Raw genomic sequence first — 14317 nt, forward strand, 5'->3', positions numbered from 1 at the left:
CCACCATCTGAAAGAATAAAAGTGCGTCATAACTGCAAACAAAACAAATACTAATAAAGACTGAATTTTTATTTTTTATGACTGTTTGCTGTTATTGTCACATACAACTAGAAGTACAGAAAATAGGTAATAAAATAAGGCAAAGTCCAAAATATAACTTGCAAAAATTTTAGAGCACTGCTTTGGAATTTTGGGGTAAGAAGCGATAAATTAATTTCACAACTACTATAGGAGAATTATCGCCATCTAGTGGCAGTTGCCACTTCTGTCACTGCCTCTTACAACTAATGCCAACCTTATTAGCAAAGCAACAGAAATCCCCATCAACACTTCAGATACCAGAGAAACACCTTCATGGTAACAGCAGTTTTTATTGTTTTGTCCCCATTCAGTCACATTTTAGTTCATCAAACAGACCGTGAAATGTAAAATTCGTAGACGCCAGCTACAAAATTTGGCTTTGTAGGGATGAAACACTGTAAAATAAAAATGACATAATTAAGTTGGGTTTAGTGTTTTGTACATTGTCTGTAAACAATAAGAAACGACACACTGATTGGAAAATAAAGCTGAGAGATGCTTAAAGGATTGAACACTGGCTGGTGTCAGCTACACGTCATGGCGGTTCACACAAGAGTCGCGTACAAAAAATCCCCCCCAAACACACCTGCTTAAATATAATCGTACAAAACGTGATATTTTAAACAGCATTTCTGCTACATACAAACCTCCACATCTTTGACCCTGGTTTGCAGTGAAATGAGGTATATGTGAGGCTAATTATTGTTGTCTACCTCAACATGACGTTGCATTATTTTTGATACAACAGCTTTGCATTTTGACACTGCCATGTTTGACGATTGCTTAGAAAAAACACACAGTTCTGTTCACAAGTTTGACTGCACACATTTCAGGCTCATAATTTGAGACTTTTCTTCCTAAAAACATAAATATGCAAAGCTGTACTGTAGTTTTCTTTCTGAAATTGATTTAATTAAATTAACAATTAAATTCCATATTTCTGAACTTCCGAGTGCTTTGAGAAAACACAAAGGATACAGTGAACCACAGTTATCTGTGACCATCAACATGCTTCTGAAATAATTCTGGCTTGATTTTTGACCACTAAATTGACATTATTGTTACCCATTTTCAGGCAGAAACCCAACTTTTAATAGACATTCCCCATACATTTTTGTGAGGGTTGAGGTTGGGGCATTTTCTTAAGGTTTAAAGGTTAAGGTTTTATCCATTCTTACCCCAGTATTAATGTACATTTAGGATGATTGGTTAAACAACCAAATGACTTGAAATACATTTTAAGAATTTCAGCTTTGTCCCTCCTAGTTACTGCACCCATTTTGTGAAATTCACCAGTAAGACTGGCAGCAAACCACACTAACAGCTGGTAAAAAGTGCTTGAAAGCCTAATCTTAACTTCTAGTCGAGTTTTTCTGTATGGCTCAAGCCATTTCGAAGAGATCTACATAATAAAAACACAATTACAAACAAAACAATAAATAAAGTGGCAGTAGCAATGAAAAGTTGAATTAATCTATTTTCCAGTTATTCTTAATCACTGACAACTCCATACAGGAGTGTTTTCAGCCATGATTTAAAGGAACTAAGTGTTTCAGCAGTTTTGCAGTTTTCTGGAAATTTATTCCAGATTAGAGGAGCATAAAAATTGAACGCCGCATCTCCATGTTTGATTCTGGGGACGCAGAGCAGACTTGAACCAGAAGATCTCAGTGGTCTGGAGGATTGATACAAATTTTCTGAATTTGTGGTCATTCAGCTCGATTTTGCTCTAATTTAACAAGCTGGTGCTTTTTTCTTGGTCAGTTCATGGTGATGTAAAACCTGACTTTACTATAAACAGTGATACTGGTTTATTACAGACTTAAGCCTTGGTAGACATCCTTACAAATATCCTTTCATCTAAAATGTGAAAGTTTGGGCGAGATGGTTGACATTCGGACACAACTTGTCATAAAGGGACAATAATTCTAAAAGCAGATCAAAACTGGTTGGAAAAGAAGAAAACAAAGCAATATTAAGCTTCTAGAATGACTCCCAACCTAAACTCTACTTAAAATATTATGGACGATGGCTTAGAGCCAAGTTTGATAACCAATTCATCTATTTCTGATAAGAACACTGGTCAAATATCCAGAATTATGTCAGAAGCTAGTTGACGACTTCAAACACCTTGGTTTCTCTAGATTTTGCCCTGGGAAATGGAGTCCTAAATTATATCATAAATCGGACTTGAAATCGGAACGGTGAGAAAATTGACAGGACAATCCTGCCAAAAAAAATGGTGTATGTAAACTTCTGACCAGAACTGTATTATTGGGGCACAAATGGGCTGAAGAACTCAGTCAGAGCAGCACAGAGATATCATTTCCAGCAGTTAAGGTCAGCTAGTCATATGGAAGTTTCCACAATTATTGTTGTCCTTACCAAAATGTTGGCAATTCAAACATGTCAGCAAGAAACTACATAGAGACATTTATTAGACACATTTCTTCCACTTGCTTTTTGGGAATAGGCACCCATATACTAAAAGGGATGATAATGTTTGCACAAAGTATCTAAATTTTAAAATTCAGCACATGGCTGCAGAAACATTAGATCATAAACATCGTTTATCCTCAAAGTTAATAAAAATCTGCGAGAGCCGCTAATATTGGTATCAAGACAACTAAAACTAGGGGCTGTAATTACGTTTACATTATCCCGATTAAATATTACGTTACTTTAAAAAGCCCACCCGCAAGCCTAAGCTAAACCCTCCCCAATAAGTAAGAGAAGACATTTCCAACCAATCGACTCTCCACATCCTTCATCGGAAACGACAAGCCGTCCCACCCCACAATCAGCCCAACCCCCCTGCATGCGTACTCCCCAACAGCAACTGTCAAAGACTTGGGTAATTCCTCGTGTTAGCTCTTGATTCGATCAGGTACTTTAAAACAATGTGAGAAAGCAGCTCAAAGTGCTGATCGCACACTTTTAGATAAATAGGAGGAAGATGACAAGAACAGTAAAGGGGGGAAAAAGGCCATTCTACTGCTGTCCAACAGCGACATCTATTGGCTGAAGAAGACATCCCCAAACTTATTCTTCCCTCTACTTCAAATGGCAGAACCCTACAAGACTTATTTTACATATTATATATATATATTCTTATAAATATATATAGATATCCATGTGTGTGGCCATTGTTGAAGAAAACACTAGCTTCACATTGACATAAAAGTACCATAATCTCTATATAGCCAAGTAGAAAGTGTTTTCAGTGTTCAAGTGAGCTGGCAGCAGTCCATTTTAGGTCACACTCATTCAACATGTAAGAAATAAAAAGTAAAAAACATCTTTCTTTTTTTTTAAATCACAAACATGCACTTCTGAAAAGTGAGCTCCCTGTCCTCCGTGAGCTTCTAGTTTCCCACGTTTTCCTGAGTAACACCTTTGACAATTTGTTTTACTATTATTATTTCCTTTTTTGCCGCTTCAGTTCTGGGCATTTCCCTGCCATGATTTCTTATTTTAAAGTTGAATCACCTCATTGGATGTGAGCTCCACTGCTTCTGCTAAAAATAAAATGCTTGAAAGGTTCTGTGAATTTCATAAATAAAGACCCGACCTACCGGCACCGCTATGACACCAATCGACAGTATATCGCAAACTCGACATATCGGATTCTTTCAAACAAATTGCATTTGCAGGATACCTTGCAGGCTTATTGCATGAAGAGGAGTAGGCATAAAGACAGAGCATCAGTGTAAATAAAATATACGTCACAAAAATAAGATTAATAAAATAGGAGCAGAAAAGATTAAAATAAGAACAACCATTGAAGAATGTTCTCCCAGGTTTCATCTGTAGCTTTGGCTTGTTGGTGTTTTGGAACCTGTACTTGCTGGCTCATTGACATCAGATAACAAACTATACCCTGAGAAATCCGACACAGGCGTCCGTATCCTGTGATCCACCTCCCCACCAGAGTCAGCGCTGTAAGACAAACCATGAACTTCAGATTTAAACTGGGAGCCAAAGGCCTGGGCGAAGTTTTCTATCTGGTAGGAAGGCTTTGAGGAGTCCAGAGAGGCCAGATCCTGCGAGGGAACCAGAGGGTAGACAGCAGCCGAGTCGCTCTTGACCGCCGCATGCTCCTTCTGGTTACTCAGGTCGGATGGGCTGATCTGGTAGGTTGAGGGAGGGGTGGTGGAGTGCTGTTTCTCCATCTGTTCGGTGAGCTCCTGAGAAGGGGTGAGCTGCTGGTGTGAGGGGGCCTCCAGGCTGCTCAGGTTGAAGCTGTGCTGCGGGGACGAGCAGCTCAGCATCGCAAAGTGAGACTTTGGCACTGAGGAGGGCAGCAAAGGCAAAGCCACTGGCTGGACGAAGCCGCACTCCATATGGGACGTGCTGTAGATGTTCTTGTCGGCATATAGGGGATTTCCTGCGTTGGAAGTGGTGAAGGGCCCTGAGGAAGGAAGAGGTCCGGGGCCCAGTGGGAAACCGGCACTGTGGCTGGTGCGCTCCAAAGCCTGCAGCAAGAAGCGGGAGTATTCATGCATCATTGAGCTTTTGTCTCCAGACGGGCTGGGGGCATTGGCGTCGGATCCGTCCGCTGAGGCGGGGCTGAGCTGCACGTGTTGGTCGCCGATATCAAAATGAATGTCGGGTTTCTGGGTGTAGAGATCCAGGAGGCTATGCAGCACCTCATCGGTGATCCCCGACTTCTCCAGATTCAGAGGACCGTCACTGTCCATTACTCCTGGAATCCCGCTGTGTAGAGAGGACGGCTGTGAGGACAAATGAACGCTGACGTCGTAGTCGCTACCGCCTCCGCCTGCGGCGCCAGAGGGCATTGCATTGTTTGTCGCTTGAAGATATCGCCGCTTCTTAACGAACTGCATGGCGTCGTCGTAGTTGCTGCTGGTGGATTCTACCTTAGCCTCGTTGCACTGCATCAAGCCAAGGTCGCCCTGCTCCAACATTTCAGCTTTAACTTGACCCAGACCTGCTTTCGTCAGGCTCTTCCGGTTAGCTTTCTTGAAGGCCATCTTGGGACCTTGATCCTGGTGACCCTGTTGCATGCTGGGTCCTGGCTCAGTAGAAGAAGACACAGTGGGACTCTCCACACAGTATTCGTAGATGCTGTAACCTCCAGATACAACTCCGTGAACGTGCGACTCCTTCGGGTCTCCCTTCTTCTTCTTACGCTCGCCTCCCACTGTGGAACTTTTTGACTTTCCCTTCTTCCTCCCAGTGCTCCCAACATTTCCCTGAGTAATTCCATAGCTGCCCTGTCCCATGTCCACAAAACCCAGATCCATCATCCCAGGATCCAATCCCTTTTTAATGGCTTCCCCACAGGTTCTCTTGTGCTTAAGAAGTCGATCTGTTCTAGAAAAATACTGAAGAAGAAACACCCCATGTACCCTTTATTAGCCACAGTAATTCATGTTAAACACCCAGTAAAGACAAGGCTTTCTTAGGGTCACCAACCTGCTGGCAGGTCTCACATCTGTATGGCTTTTCTCCGCTGTGCGTTCTCTTGTGTCTCTCCATGTGGTATTTCTGAATGAACCGCATGTTGCACTGGTCACAGCCAAATGGCTTCTCTCCTGAAGGAGGAAAGTGTGAGGGAAGGTTAATGATCTTTGGCTGCTCTAAGCAACGCCAGAGCCTCGGGTGAGCTAATAATCTCTGCTAATTACTCACCACTGTGGATTTTCTCGTGCCGCTGGAGAAGATACTTCTGAATGAAACTCATGTTGCACTGACTGCATCTGAAGGGTCTTTCACCTTATGTAAAAATCACAGGAAAACAATAAGGTTACGACAATATTTCCACAATGTTTCCATCATATTCTCCATAGATATTGTCCTGATCTGTCGCATTTTATGTTCTCCATAAACCCTTTGGGTTCATTTAATACTGCAATACCTACATTTCCCATGTTGTTGATTATTTATGTTCAACTTTAACTGCAACTCAAATTTGCAAATTTCCCCCCCAAAACAAAAGCGCCTAGATGTGATTATGTTTTCACATTTTTATACATTTATGACTTTAGTTACTTATGAAGTTAAACTGAGTAAAAAAGAAGCACAAAATACCAACATCAGAGATATCTAATGTGACCAGCTGTGAATAACCTGAGTTTTCTTACTCTTGAAATCTATTTTCTAGCTCACTGAACTGGCAGCTTCCTGATGACACAAAGACAAGCTAAACACTCCCAACACATGGGAAACATGAGATTAAACGAAAAAAGGAAATAAGGGCTGCAAATGAATGATCTACATCCAGATCTTTAAAATACTTTACAATCCTGAGCAACAACCTCAGGATTTCCTGTCTTAGTGGTAAGACAGGCAACCCATCTAGCAAAATTCTAATTCTCAGGGAGAACATGCTATCCTGTCCATCTAAATAACTAATGCCAGCCTAGTGGTTTGGAATCAGGAGAAATATCAGATGGAGTCCAAACAATGTACCTGGTTAAACTGATGAGGTGGTAGCTTAGGAACCAACTGCTTCAAAGCAGCAATGGTACAAACCAAAAATTCCGGTCATAAATTTAAAATATTATTATTCATATAATTTGGGATTTTGATTATGTTTTCACATTTTTATATATTTATTTTAGAATTGTAGCCATGAAAACAGCAAAACATCTCGTTTTGATGGTTAATAATGACACAAAATGTAGCAGTTTCCCAGTGACTTGAACCTCCAACATGGAATCGTTAAAGAAAACAATTCCTACAATTTCATGAAGGCAAATCCTGGAGGAAATATGAAGAAAGCTGAAAACGCTAACCTGTATGGATGAGGACATGTCTGCGCAGATGATAGGAGCTCCTGAAGGATGCACTGCAGTGTTCACAGATGTGAGGTTTTGTTCCTGGAGACACACCGCCACCGTCTGCATCCATTACTGAATGCTGCACAACAGACAGAGATGAGCAGATTAGGTCAAATAGATGGTAAAATCCCAGGTTAATTAGTTGCAACTCATACTTACAGACTGATTTGTACTTTACAGAACAGGCCCCGCATTTTTACGCTTAGTTTATAAAGAATTAAGCTGACAGAAAGCTACAGCGCAAAAACATTAAATAGGTGACAGAAAACACTAAAAATAAAAAAGAACAATAAGGACGAAACAGGATCGACGACAAATGGATAAATAGAAAGCAAACCTTTGCCTCACTTCTCTTCTTTCTAGGTTTACCCTCATGTCCATCAATGTTTGACCTCCGACCTTTCCTCCCGGTGGCCTCTTTTTCCAACTGATTTGACAGCTGCGAAGACGACAAAGGCAGAGGGCCGTGAGAGCAAGGAAATCACTTGAAAGAAGGTTGAGGCTCTTCAGTCTAAAACTATTAAGGAAACAAGTCTATATTTGTAGTTCTGGCAAACAAAACACTGACAAAAATTTGAGACTCATTGTGGAAAATGTGAACCGAGTGGGCGGTGGAGTCATTGCAACCTGACTGAGGCATTTAAAACAATAACTAGTCGATTTATTTTCTGACAAAAACTTTCATCCAGAAGGGAGGAGAACAGGTTTCTTCCAGATATTGCCCAGCTTGCATACTGCTCCTTGTCACCATATGGAGGCTGAAAGCACAAATGTTACTGCACCTGCTCATCTTAAAAATTAATCAAAAGTTTAGAGTGAAATCAAATACTGAGTCCAATGTCTGACTTAACCAATTCAACCAAATTAACTTGATCTTGGAAAACATGAGAAATTACAAATGTAATGTCCTCACCCCCTGATTACAACAATTTTTTGCTTTTGTATTTAACTGGAAAATAGGATGTAGTTTTAGGACAAAATATATACTGCTCAAAAAAATAAAGGGAACACTTTAAGTGTTAAACACTTGTTTAAGTGTTCCCTTTATTTTTTTGAGCAGTGTATATCGTCTTCTGAACAGTAGCGGTTCTAGAAGAAGAATTATTTGTTTGCAGCGATGCTGAAGAACATTAGTCTGATAGATCAAATCTATTGTGTTTAAACATAATCCTTCTAAAAAAAAAACCAAACTAAATAAAGACAATAATTGAAGCTGTTGAATATTCAGGCCTCGTGACCTCTGATGGCTCACTATTGTCAGCAGAGTGTGGATGTGTATATTTCTGTTTGAATGAGCACAAAAGACGTCTGAAATGAAGTGCAAACTCAAACAAGACAGCTGCGTCCTCGCAAAGACGTTCTCATTCACGCTGCAGCCGGATGACATCACCCCTCTGCTCAGAGAGAAACTGCTTTGCATCTGAAGCCAGCGGGAGATTTATGTCTCCATAAGTTAGTTTCACACAAGCTTCTGCACTGCACCAAAATCATGAATGACGTAATGAGACAAAGATTATACTAAATGTAACCTTTTTTAAAAATAATATGGAATATGGAAGAGTGTGACTGCTTCTTAAATACATACATCTCGGTTTAATATAAATATTTTGATTAAAAAAGGTGTTACTGATTTTAAGATTTTAACTCTATTTTATAGTTCTATTTTTAGATTTTTTAATTTTGAAAATTTCTGCAGAAAACTACGGTGCAGGACAAAAGGCATCAGTCTATCTACGCTGGTATAGTCTTAAAAGAAAAAGAAAAGCTTTTCCAAAATGCCAAAGATAGATCTGCCTTTCGGAAAAAAGATGCAAATTGGACAAATTCTGCTTTGAAGCTGAAGGGCTTGAATACACTACCAACAAAAAAACTGAAAACTGGAAGATAAGAACAAAGGAAATAAGTAAAGATAAGGAAGGTCACAAAGGAGGTGATGGAGGCAGAAATCCTGTAACGAAAGAACAAATGAATGAACAAAGAGATAGAAGGAGCTCAGAAACGCTCAAGAGAAAAGAAGACAGGACATAACGGAGGAGAGAGGAAGGAAGGATAGATGGATAGAAAGAAAAGAGAAATAAAAAACACAGTAGTGGCGGGAGTCTTTAGGTATGTCATTATCAGATTAAAATTCAGGAAGTTACATTGCTATTATAAATTGATTATTGACATAATATGGCACAGACGTTGCTGCGTCGGTGTGTGCATCTTGTCAAATCATGAAACAGATTTTACAGCTCAGCCCCAACAGGAAGGAGACAAAAAGGAAGGAAGGAAACACCATTTAGACAATGGAATAGGAAACAAAGTCTAGAAATACTAATATTTTTTGCTTCTATACTTATTCAGACCTGGAGAATACAATGAATCCCAGACTTTTCTCATTGTGAAGGAACCTTGTGAATAATTCAGCTGAGCAGCTCAGTTCTGCTAAAACCACGACCTTTTAAGCCTTTCTTAGCATCTCCAACAATCGCCAGCTGCAGGGTTGATCAGCAGATTAAGAGTTTCAGAAAATATGTAAAAATATTAGAGTAATGCCTAAAAAAACAAAATGTGAAATAATTGCTACCACTTTAAGAGCAGAGTGTTTTGTGTTCCTGAAACCATTTCATTCTCCTGGTCTGTCGGCTGTACCCACGTTGCCAATGTTGAGGTCGCACACCAGCAGCTTCTGGTGGTTACCGACGGTCACCTCCAGCACCTCCCCGCTCCGCCCCAGACCTCCGGGGTAGAGCGGCAGGCGGTAATCGTGCTCCGACTGCTTTTCCTGCTTGATGCCCATGGCATGAACATAGTCTCCAACCGCAGCAGCGCCCCCTTGGTGGCCGCCCACGCTGCAGTCAGGAGAGTCCCGCTCTTTCTTCAGGATCAGGTCCTGCGGCGGAAGTTCCTGCATGACAGAATGCGCCGACAGCCGGGTGAAGCTGGCCACCGGAGGGAGGTGGCTGAACATTATCATGCCAGCTCCAAAGTTGGAGTCCATGCTGCCGTTGGAGCGCAGGAATTCATTCCCTAGTTTATCTTGAATGATGTTCATGCTGAAGGCTGGTGGGCAGGAAGACTATGGGACAGAAATTCATCCTGTGAGGAAAAAAGACAACAGCAGATCATGTTTATAACAACAATAACACGTTTCAGACAGACAATCTGTCAGCAAACAACCAGTTAAGCCTGGTCTTCAGGAATCAAAGCCACGGCCTCTGATCTAACAACTTAGTCGGATTAAATCGACGTTTTGTGGGTCAACAAAGAGCGGCCGTCTGGATCACGTGAAAACAAGGTGAAGAAGAGGAGAAACTGAAATCTGTCTGCTTCAATAAAGTGTTTATGTCCGGCCTTCGTAGCCAAACAAAAGTCAGTGCCGCTGCGTTCCACAAGCAACACGAGACGAGGAGCAACGGGGACCGCTGTGTGGTAATCTTTATGATAGGACCGACTGTCTGACCCAGTCATCCTATTTGTACCAGCTTATCTGTCAATGAGAGTGCACACACACACACACTGTACTAGAGTGACTGTTTACCAGCTTATGCAGCAACAGCAAAGTCCTAATAAGTCTGAATGAGAATTATAACACACGTCTGTGAATGCAGGATTTGCATATATTTCAACTGAAATTTTACTACTTTTGATTTTTCAGAAGTCAATCTTATGTAATAATAATAATAAATAGTTTTTACAATGTTTCTATGGCTGACAGTAAACAGTAAAAATGTTAATCATGCAACACAGCAGCCTTTTAGTTTATACTTACCTACAAAACTTAACTGGCATTCAGCAAAAGATAATCTTTGAAAATTAGAGCCGATACAATTACGTTTGATGCTTAATTTTTTTTTTTATGAACATACATTGCATTCAAGGTACCGTTATTGAAATTTTAGTTTACCTGCACATGAGCCTAGAAATTCAGGTTTTCATCTTTTAGAAATTGAACAGGAAAAAAAGTTTTAAAATACTTTTCCTGGATGCACAAGAAACCTGGCTATGAGTCATTTCTGTATCTGTTTTTCAACATTTAAGTATAAAGATGCTTACTCTGCAAATAATTTGACAAGATTCTGAATTAAGGTAATAACAGATTGCAGAAAGTTAAACTCTTGTCCAAAGAAACATAAATAAATGAAAAATATGTATCATCTGCTCCGATTTTGCCCTACAAAAGTGCTGGACTTTTACTTTTTTAAACTAATCTCTGCAGTTTTTTAACAGAATAGAGGAAATCTATTTAAACAAGTGACTGTAAATAATATAAACACTTACGCAAACTGATTACAATTCTAACAAATATGGTTATAAATTAAAGGTTTTAGACAAGCAGAGACAGAACTTTTAGGATATAAGAGTGATACAATAATATACAACATAAAATGGGGACAAATCTGATCCCCCCCAACAAATTCACCAAATTTGAATTGAAAATAATCTGAAATTAAAATGTCTAAAATAATTCAGTCGGACTGCCTCTCAAATGCCTTCATCTCTACTGCAGCACTAGCAGTCACACCGCCTGCTCCAAAACAAGTTTGGAAGAAGGAAAAGCAAACAATACAGTTTTTACTTCGATTAAACTGCTATTTTCTTCGGTGTATTTCAGCAGACCAGCTGAGAGTTCGTAACACAGCAGAAAATGAACCAGCAGCCTTGCAGGATGTGAATTAGCTCCCTGCTAACCGTTTCGGCTCAGCAGTTCTGCGGGGCCCTGCTTCTTTGTGATGCCAATAATTAATGTGGCCAGGCAATAAGAGCAGCTTATCTTCCTCAAAATACGACAAGAAACGGACAAAACTACAATTAAAGCATCATAATCAAATTAAGATATTAATTCGCGTTAAGTCGTGCAATTTTATTACTTTTGTGTTAAATGTTTAATTAGAGCAAGATCTTAAACCCATTAAAAAAGCTGGAGAATGATGAAGGGTGAAAGCCGGCTTGTACAGCTATAGTGAATGTGTTTGTTCTCATTTGTGCTTTATTATGTAATCGGTTCGGTTTGCTGGACTGTAAGTGATGGAGAGACACAAGCAGGACTGACCCAAAACAAAACGGCCCAACTAAACTCGGGGAACAATGATGCTCGTCCCGACAGACAGAGCGGCTAACTTAGCAGCAGCTAACCCCCCTCAGCGCTGCGCTCTGCCTCGTCCCGGTAATAATGGAGTTATAAACCGCAGCAGCCCAAAACATTAGCTGGTATATATTTATCTTACCGGTGCAGGACCATGACCCGCTGCTGTGGTCCGCTTAGTTCACCCTCAGCCGCCCCGTTTTTAAATCTACAGCCCAAACATTGTTCTCCTGCTGCAGCTGGCTTCTTCCATCTTGGCCCGCGCAGAGCATTCTGGGTCCGGTAGGCAGGAGCATCCTGAGCAAAACCCGAAAGTCACTCTCGTTTTTTGCACTCTATTATTTTGCGGCGTTCCCCCTATTTTTTTTTTTTTTTACTAGTCCCTTTGATATTTTAGCATTAACTACAGATTGTATTTTTTTACGTTTTATATTAACAATCACTTTATAAAATTGCAAAGAAACTAAGAAATCTAAAAAATCAATCTGGAAAATCCTTTAACCTTGGCTTCTGAACACAAAGGTTTCATACTGATTCAAAAAGTAAGCTACATTACTGTGTAAAAGTGAATCATAATTACTTCTTAACTTTGGACATTTTTCTTCAAAAGAGCTCAACTTTTGCAATATTTCAAATTGATCCTCCTTTATCAAAGTCTTTCAACCTTTTCTTTGAAATTTTGTGCCTTTTACAAACATCTACAAATTAGAATATCATCAAAAGTGAATTGATTTCTGAAAATAATTTTTAAAACGTTAAGTATAGACCATCATTTACTTATAGGTAAAGATATGAAACATAATTTTACTTTGGAGCATTTAAGCACAGAGTCAGAGCCTTACTTAGTCAGTACTGCAGCTGTACGAATATTGTTGTCTGCAAATGGTTAATATAAATCTTCTTTAGTCAATTCTTTGCTGTTTTACAGGTATGTGTTTCAATCATTATTGTATTGGAAGACCAATCTAATATCCATCTTAAGTTTTCTGGGTGAAAGAAAAAGTTGACATCCAAGATTTTACAGTGAATGGCTTCAACCTCGCCTTCTCAATACGCCAAACTCATCCTGCACAACCCAAAACATAATTATTCCACATTCACGCTTGACTCCTTTACATTTTATCAGATCAAAATCACAATTTTTTATAGATTTTTTGGCCTTTTATGTAAGAAAGGTAGTAATTAAATGAAATAGGAAAATTATATTTTTCAAATATTTCTGAAAATTGTGTTGTGCCCAGTGTAGCTGAAATTCCCAAGATAACTCTGGAGCAGAGATAGAGATCCACAGCTCATCTGGGAGAATCTGATGACGTGGCAATTATGACCATGCATTCTTCAAATATCACCTTTATGGTTGAGTGGAAAGAAGAAATACTTTATTGAAGAAAGCTACAAGAATATCCATCTACAGTTTTGTCAGAATCTGTGCAGAGAACACATAGGAGGGACTCACATCAGATCATTTTTGGGGCCACAAGCAAAATGCAGTGCGTGGAAGGAAACTAAAACTATGCATCACCCTGAACACTGAAAAGTGTGACATAACTGTGGTTACGCTGCTCCGTTGACAACCCTTGGGTCTAACCCATTAAGGTATAATAGAAGGAATTGATTTTGTTTCGCAAATTGAGATCCAGTCTATCTATATTATCAACTGATATTGATTTGTTTGCCATATGGGCACCTAGCTAATCTGTGGGAGTCAGAATCATAGCTTGTCCACAAAATTGCAAACACTTGCACATAAAATGCTAAATACATTTTATCTTTCTGAATGTATCGCTGTATAAATATAGAAACATTGCTGATATTCCTTACTTTCTGATATTTCCAGTTAGAAAGACGAGATAAGATCTTGTGATCTTCTGTGTAATGCTAATTTGGATTTCTCTGTGTGGGAAAGCCTGATGGTTTTTCCACATAACAGATGGCAGTCCTGGCTGCCCGCACTCTAATCCTCAAATCTCGGGGGGATCGTCGCTGAGCATGAGCTCCCTCTGCTGAGATAAAAGACCCTCAGCAGGTTGCAGAGAAGTGAGCACAAGACAAACATATTTACTTGCCAAGTGATAGCTTTTTTGTACAAAGTTTAGTGGCTAACCAAGTGTGTTATCCACTGTAAAAAAAAAGAAGAAGATTGATTTACAATTATCCATATTTGATAACAAAGGTGGAATAAATAGTAAATTTGGTTTTAAAAATATTCAAGAGGCATTTAACTTTTTATATATCAGGAGTGACTTGACTGCAGTTCCTCAAAATTATATAAATCATCAGCAGAATCAGATTTAAACAGGGTTCTGATAAAAACAAATGCAGCTTGTGTGACACTTGAAAACATTTACTATCTGAAAATTAA

At 39.5% G+C, this 14317-nt stretch overlaps 1 protein-coding gene across 1 annotated transcript; it reads right to left on the bottom strand.

The window, feature by feature from the left end:
* Positions 1-351: 351 nt before the first annotated feature.
* On the bottom strand, positions 352-12286 carry LOC102237156 (zinc finger protein 281-like). Its single transcript, XM_014475163.2, has 7 exons — positions 12098-12286; positions 9526-9968; positions 7225-7326; positions 6843-6966; positions 5737-5820; positions 5521-5639; positions 352-5429 (listed from the first exon to the last, which is right to left on the bottom strand). The coding sequence occupies exons 2-7, from the start codon at positions 9922-9924 to the stop codon at positions 3885-3887; spliced, it is 2373 nt and encodes a 790-aa protein (XP_014330649.1). The 5' UTR covers positions 9925-9968; positions 12098-12286; the 3' UTR covers positions 352-3884.
* Between the last annotated feature and the right edge of the window lie 2031 nt (positions 12287-14317).

This window comes from Xiphophorus maculatus, chromosome 16 (genome assembly GCF_002775205.1).
Source record: "Xiphophorus maculatus strain JP 163 A chromosome 16, X_maculatus-5.0-male, whole genome shotgun sequence".
Lineage (NCBI taxonomy): Eukaryota > Metazoa > Chordata > Actinopteri > Cyprinodontiformes > Poeciliidae > Xiphophorus > Xiphophorus maculatus.

Excerpts from the sequence above, each read along its gene's own strand:
- LOC102237156 (XM_014475163.2), bottom strand. The coding sequence starts at position 9,924 with ATGAACATCATTCAAGATAAACTAGGGAATGAATTCCTGCGCTCCAAC. Across the intron at positions 6,967-7,224 it reads AGAAGAGAAGTGAGGCAAAG|CATTCAGTAATGGATGCAGA; the intron begins GTTTGCTTTCTA and ends TCTGTTGTGCAG. Across the intron at positions 5,821-6,842 it reads ACATGTCCTCATCCATACAG|GTGAAAGACCCTTCAGATGC; the intron begins GTTAGCGTTTTC and ends TTTTTACATAAG.